The following is a 6,460-nucleotide window of genomic DNA, read 5'->3' on the forward strand; positions in this document are numbered from 1 at the left end:
TTTTGCACACACATTCCTTCCAATCCCATCGGGGGAACCTTCCTCACAAGGTGATGTTTACAGCAAGATGTATCAAACACCCCCCGGTCTCCAGAGGGATAAAAACTGTGGGTGAATCCAAAAAGGYGCATTTAAAAGCAAAACTGAATTTCCACCTGTGGGTTTATTCCAGCAGGGACAATGCCGTYAGTTGAACTCCACCAGTTGTGCCACCACTAAGCCAGAAAGGTGAAAACGAGGGCAAATTTAGGGKTTTTTTTGTCTTTTATTTATTTAGTTTTCCTCCGGACTCTGAGAAGAATGGACACCTGATACCCAGCCTTGGAGCAGCRATGTTTTGTAAAGAAAGACACCGCGGTTCAATCATGTCGGGGATTTTTTTTTCCTGAATACCTGAGGCAAAATTTCTATAAATCCACGTACAAAACCTCCTCTTCTCCTTGCAGAGTTGATTTTCCCCTTAATCACAGCCACAACCAGACCCTGTGCATCCCCAATTCCCCACATCACCTTCCTTACTCCCCAAATCCCTTATCCCCGGTTTTATTTCGCTCCCAGAGACAAATTCTAAAGTGTCAAACCTGCCCGAGGTGAGGAAAAGGTCAGCACGGCGCCTTTCAAGAGGCAAAGATTGAGTTTCAACCCTGAGAGTTCTCCTTGAACAAACATTAAAAYGAATTAAGGACAAAAAAGTGGCATGAGTGAGAAAAACCCGTAAGSTGATTAGAAAAATGGCAAAAGAGTAAACTCATCTACCTGTCTGCTATAAAAACATGGATTTGCACTGGAGAGATTCATTTTTATTTTTAAAAATGAAAATTAAAATTAATTAAGGACAAAAAGTAGCAGGAGTGAGAAAAACCAGCAAGATGATTAGAAAAATGACAAAAGTTAAACCCATCTGCATGTCTGCTCATAAAAAACATGGATTCGCACTGCAGGGAATCATTTTTATTTTTAAAAATGAAAATTAAAATGAATTAAGGACAAAACCGTGAGAAAAACCAGCAAACTGAACGCCAAAACTTCATTAATAACTCACAGCCACCACACTAATCAGTGCTGCAATAATTTACACTCACTAGGCTCAGACACAAACTCATTCTGATAAAATCAAATGATAAAACACCAAAATCCAGGATTTTAGAGGGAAATATTGAAAAGTGTTTTTTCTTTCATTTAAACGGTGTTTTAATCCTACCTGAAACACTGAGCACAGAGATTTTTCTTGCAAATTCAGGCAGAAAACCCAACCAACTACARGTTTTATATTCACACCAAAGTGATTATCAGCAGGTCTTACAACTTTCCAGAGCAAGTGATGAYTAATTTCAGAAATTTCTGAAGAATTGGCATGAGATTCTTCACAGAAATTCTCAAAAATGTCTTATCTTTTAATAAAATCATGACGTTTTTAACTGAACTCTCTGCTGAAGTTGGTTACAGGCCTAAATAACCTCAACTCCTGCAGGTAACTGAATTTGTGACTCTTGAAAGAAAGGAAATAAAGCAAAATAAAAGAAAATCCACTGTTTAAAAAAACATCTGAACCGCTTAACCTTGGCCTGTAACAACGTGGACCTGTCAGTTCCTGGAATTGCTGCTATTTCCTTGAACTTAGATTTCAGTATTCTTAAAAATGGTTTTAAAAAAGGGATTTCCAGACTTGTTTCAGCAAATCTTCACGGCCCACCATTCTYATTTCTGGTTTTGCTGGTAATTCAGTAAATCTCATCATTTTGGGGGGTGGGGGATCAACAGATTTTGCTGAATAAAAGATTGTGTGAAGCAAAATGGACCATTATTCACCCTAACCCAGGAGAAAGCTCTCAGAACCACAGGAAAATGGYGAAGATGTAAAAATCAGCCATATTTTATTGATATTTACAAACAAAACCCGTGTATTTACAATGCAAACATTTCCAATTAATAATAAAAACAAACTCCTCAAGGGYTTGACTGGCACAATATATTTTATTTCCCCAAATTCAAAGGGAAATTGAACTAAATTCTGTCCAAAAGCTTTTTTTTCCCCCTCAGAGGGGAAATCCAAGCAGAAAGCTGCAAGAAACAGAACAGTTTTCAACCCCCAAGAACGACCAGCTAAAGTTAAATTATTGGGGCATAACTCTCAGAGAATGCAGGTTGTTAAAGTGCTTAATAATAAAATGTGGCCACATAAATTTAATTAGAAATTCGGGGAAGAAAAAAAAAAAGGTGGGAGGGTTATTTTTTTTTTAGCTTGGAGAGGTTTTACCTGTCCTCCTGTAACAGTTTCATCAATCTTTTTATTCATACAGATTTCATTAACAATTATCTGCTGTTGCAGATCCCTTTTTCAGGGAGGAAGAACATCCTGTTGACYTCACTGATGGGAATGTCCCTCAATGCTGGGATTGCCTCCTCCTGGAATTTCTTCTGCTGCTGCTTTTTGGCATAATTATCTACAAAAAATAATGGGAACATTTCATGTCTTCAAGATCCTTTCCTCTCCAAACTTTTTATATAATGCAACAATATAAATTTAGCTGCTTTAAGGGATGCTGAAATATAAATTTCTTTAAGGGATGCTGAAATACAAATTTACTTTAAGGGATGYYGAAATACAAGTTTAGCYTCTTTAAGGGAYRCTGAAATRTAGATTTCTTTAAAGGATGCTGAAATAAAATTTAGCTACTTTAAGGGATGTTGAAATATAAATTTTCTTTAAGGGATGGTGAAATATAAATTTACTTTAAGGGATATTGAAATACAAATTTAGCTACTTTAGGGGATGCTGAAATACAAATTTACTTTAGGGGATGCTGAAATATAAACTTCTTTGAGGGATGCTGAAATAAAATTTAGCTCCTTAAGGGGATGCAGAAATACAAATTTACTTTAAGGGATGCTGAAATATAAATTTAGCTACCTTAAGGGATGCTGAAAACCCCACCCTGCTCTCTTCAAACACTTCCAAGAACTCAAATATCTAAAGGCTTAAAATTTGGTTTATATTCTCTATAGATTTCCAGAATTATCAGTGAAGGATCCAAATCTTATATGACAGCAGTAAAATCACCTGTGATGGTGTGTGTGGAGTTGAGTGGGGCTGTGCTCATCATGTTAATCCCAAAAAGCAAAATATAACCAATTCCTACAGCAACCAGCAGGTAAACTGGCAGAGCCACTGCCCAATACCTGAAGGAAAAGWGGATAAAATTTATATTTATATAAATATCAGAACTACAAATTTTAATGATAAAGCAGTTTYAATGTTGTAGCAGTTTAATGAATTTGTCCCAGAAGAAAAAAACAGCACCTCTCCCAAGATTAATGGGCCCTCCCAAGGTTAATGACTCTGGAGCTACAGGTAAAAAACATTATTTAATAAATCCTTTAAATGAGGTGTTTATCWTTCAATTAAATTTAAAATTTACCAGATTTCCATCAGCAAACTYGCTGAAGGCAAAATGCCAAATAGAGCATCATTCCAGTATTATTTCTTTCACAATGAAATATTTTCACCAGAGCTACTGATCTACAGAAAATACCCTCTGCMAACATCAAGAAGGGAAAATGGATTTTACACAAAGCCACTTCTAAAAAAAGAAAAATTTTGATATTTGAGAATAATTAATGGTRTCTTAAACATGTTCAGATGAAAGGGGTGAATTGGCTGAACTTACTTTTGAGGCCAGTAYGTCAGTCCCAAGGAGAAGAGCCAAGCCTCAGGGATGTAAGCCCAGATCAGATACAAAACTGCACAAGAGAATTAAATTAAAAAGTCACAACAGTAAGACTTGAGTGGTTTAGATTTCCTAAGTTTTGCTTTTTTAACTCTTTAAACCAAAATCTCCCAAAAGATTGCAGAATGGTTTTAAATTTGCTTTAATATTTAATTTCTGATTTCTCACGGAGACAGACATGAATTTACTCCGAGTTGAACTGCAGAACAAGAAAAAAACCACCAAAAAAAAATTCAGTATTTTGGTGGGGAAGGTAACATTTCAACTACCTCCAGTGCTTGCTAAATGTGAAAATGTATGTGATCCAAGTGAAAAACTGATTGAAATGAAAATGCAGAGAACTTTCCAAATAATTTGTGTAATACTATTAAAAGTGCTGCATGTGAAAATGTATGTGATCCAAGTAAAAAAAAACGATTAAAATGAGAACATAGAGAATTTTTCAAATAATTTGTCTGCGTAATACTATTAAAAATGCCATAATATGGTTCAAGRCAAACAAAACATRAGGAAATCACAGAAGGCAATGAGAGATGTTTGTAACACCTGGCATGTCTGGCAGGCAGGGKGCTGGAACAGGATTTTGATCCCTTTCAGGTGACCTGAGAGAATCATAGAATTGGTTGGAAGGGACCKTRAAGRWCAYYCAGTGCCATCCCTGCCATAGCAGGGACACCTCCCTCTGTCCCAATGTCCAGCCTGGCCTTGGGCACTGCCAGGGATCCAGGGGCAGCCACAGCTTCTCTGGGCACYCTGTGCCAGCTGGAAATTGCCTCAGCAAAGCAACACTTTGGGGTGATGCGCTGGGTTTCGGGATACTCACTGAAGCCAAACCACGATCCCAGAAAAAGCGCAAATCCATAAATTGCCCGTTCTGGCAACGGGGCCGGGGAGTTCTCAACCATGCTCAGCTCTTCCCTTTAACTTCGCGGGGAGGGCGGAGAATAGAATACGAAGCGTTAGAGATTTTCCAGGAAATGCAGGAAATTCCTCCGGGGGGACCCCGCTGTGCCCGCGGGAGCGGGGGCCGCATCCTCCCCTCAATCCATCGCACCACCCCCGCCCGGCTCTGCCCCTCTGCTCTCCGGAGCCTGGTTAGGGACAGGGAGAAGCGGGTGGGGGTGGAAATGGAGGAGGAGGAAGAGGTGGAGGAAGAAAGAAGGAGGAAGAAGAAGGTGAAGAAGAAGGGGAGGAGGAAGAAGAAGGGGAGGAAGGCGCGCCCTAGCCCCGCATCCGCCTCCGCACCGCCCGCATCCGGCCACGCGCGCGCGCGCGCACAGGCGCACGGCCCGCCGATTGGCCGGGGCCCGTGACGTCAGACGGCCAATGGGCGGTGCGTCCGGCGGGTGGGGTGCGCTGAGGCGGCGGGAGCGGCGGCGGCGGCGGCGGGGCTGGAGAGGAGCGGTGAGGTGAGAACGGGACGGGCACAGGATGGGGACAGGGACAGGGACAGGGACAGGATGGGAACAGGATGGAGGGAGCGGCGGGTACTCGCCCGCCTTGTCCAGCCCGGGACGCCCCGCCCGCTGCCCGGTTTGTGTCCGGCAGGGTGACGCGCGCCCCCGGCCCGCCTGAGGGCGGAGCGCGGTGCCAGGAACCGCGGCGGAACCGCGAGCCGGCACGGACGGGGCTGTGCCCGTGGGAAGAGACCCGTGAGCGGCGAGCCGAGGGGTTCCGGGGTGGGATGGCGGCTCGGGGGAGCCCGGGAGCGGCTGGGACGGGACGGGAYGGGTCGGGRCGGGGGCTGCCCCGGGTGTCGCGCATCCCGGGGTGCCGCGGGGGTTGCGGAGATGCTGCGCCCTGACCCTGTCTCCTCTTCCTGTCAGGGCTGGGGCGGYGCCCCGGCGTCCTGTCAGGGTCGTAGAGCGCTGTCAGTCGATGTCACAAGCTTTTAGACCGTTTTCAGCACGAAACTCTGCTTTTGCAGTAGCCAGGCACAGTGAGATTTGGGGATGTGATGGTTTGAAGTGTTGTAAACACCCGTGATGYGCCCCTCGCCTTCCTCTCGCGTGTTTGTGACCTTCCCTTCCTTTCAGGCTGGTGTGCCATGGCTGATCCTCTGACCGAAGCCGATTTCCCAGCCCTGGCTCTTCTCAGAGCTTGTCGCTCTTTCTCTGACCTGGTAAGTGGGGTTGGAACTCCATGGGAAACTCGCAGGGTGTTCCAGGGGAGTTCCTGCCCGGGYCTGGCCCTGGCACAGGGTGCCCAGAGAAGCCGTGGCTGCCCCTGGATCCCTGGCAGTGTCCAAGGCCAGGCTGGACAGGATTTGGAGCAGCCTGGGACAGTGGGAGGTGTYCCTGCCATTTTGGGGTGGATGGGATGTTCTTKAGGGTCCTWTTCAACCCAAACCYTTCCGTGATTCTCTGCTCTACACACTCATTCCCAGGGCTGATTAATCCAAACTGCTCTAAAGGCGCCTCACCCTGCACGTGATTTACTTGCGAAAAAACCAAATAATTTTGCTGTGCCGTGGGGTGGAGCCCAGATCTTGTGTGTCCTGGGTCAGACGGGTCCAAGCTGGTCCAAGGCAGGCACTGAGGTGCAGATCCTGCCAGCAGAATTTGYCCAACCTGTTGCTCCTGTGCCCAGGCGGTTCCTGGGATGCTGCCCCTCAGCCTGGCACATTCAGCTCCTTTCACTTCAGAGCAGCCAGCTCAGGCTTTGAGGGATTTCAGCTCTGCCCTGTTCTTTGTTCTTGTTATCTCTGCCCATTTTATCTCTTTGTGCCCAGT

The 6,460-nt window shown here is 44.8% G+C and overlaps 2 protein-coding genes across 2 annotated transcripts in view; one reads left to right on the top strand and one right to left on the bottom strand.

Annotated features, from left to right (window-relative positions):
• Positions 1-795: 795 nt before the first annotated feature.
• Positions 796-4,645, bottom strand: PIGP (phosphatidylinositol glycan anchor biosynthesis class P). The gene is made up of 4 exons (XM_057377236.1): positions 4,552-4,645; positions 3,669-3,741; positions 3,062-3,180; positions 796-2,444 (listed from the first exon to the last, which is right to left on the bottom strand). Exons 1-4 carry the CDS (start codon positions 4,631-4,633, stop codon positions 2,314-2,316), a joined length of 405 nt encoding a protein of 134 aa, XP_057233219.1. The 5' UTR covers positions 4,634-4,645; the 3' UTR covers positions 796-2,313.
• Positions 4,646-5,191: 546 nt separating this feature from the next.
• TTC3 (tetratricopeptide repeat domain 3) overlaps positions 5,192-6,460 on the top strand; it is a 58,456-nt gene continuing 57,187 nt past the window's right edge. Inside the window, exons 1-2 of the mRNA XM_057377217.1 lie at positions 5,192-5,380; positions 5,765-5,850. Coding sequence (XP_057233200.1) covers positions 5,200-5,380; positions 5,765-5,850 — 267 coding nt within the window. The 5' untranslated portion in view covers positions 5,192-5,199. The remainder of the gene's footprint in view (positions 5,381-5,764; positions 5,851-6,460) is intronic.

The sequence above is a fragment of the Malurus melanocephalus genome, unplaced genomic scaffold (genome assembly GCF_030028575.1).
Source record: "Malurus melanocephalus ecotype Western Australia unplaced genomic scaffold, MMel_1.1 scaffold_307, whole genome shotgun sequence".
Classification (NCBI taxonomy): Eukaryota; Metazoa; Chordata; class Aves; order Passeriformes; family Maluridae; genus Malurus; species Malurus melanocephalus.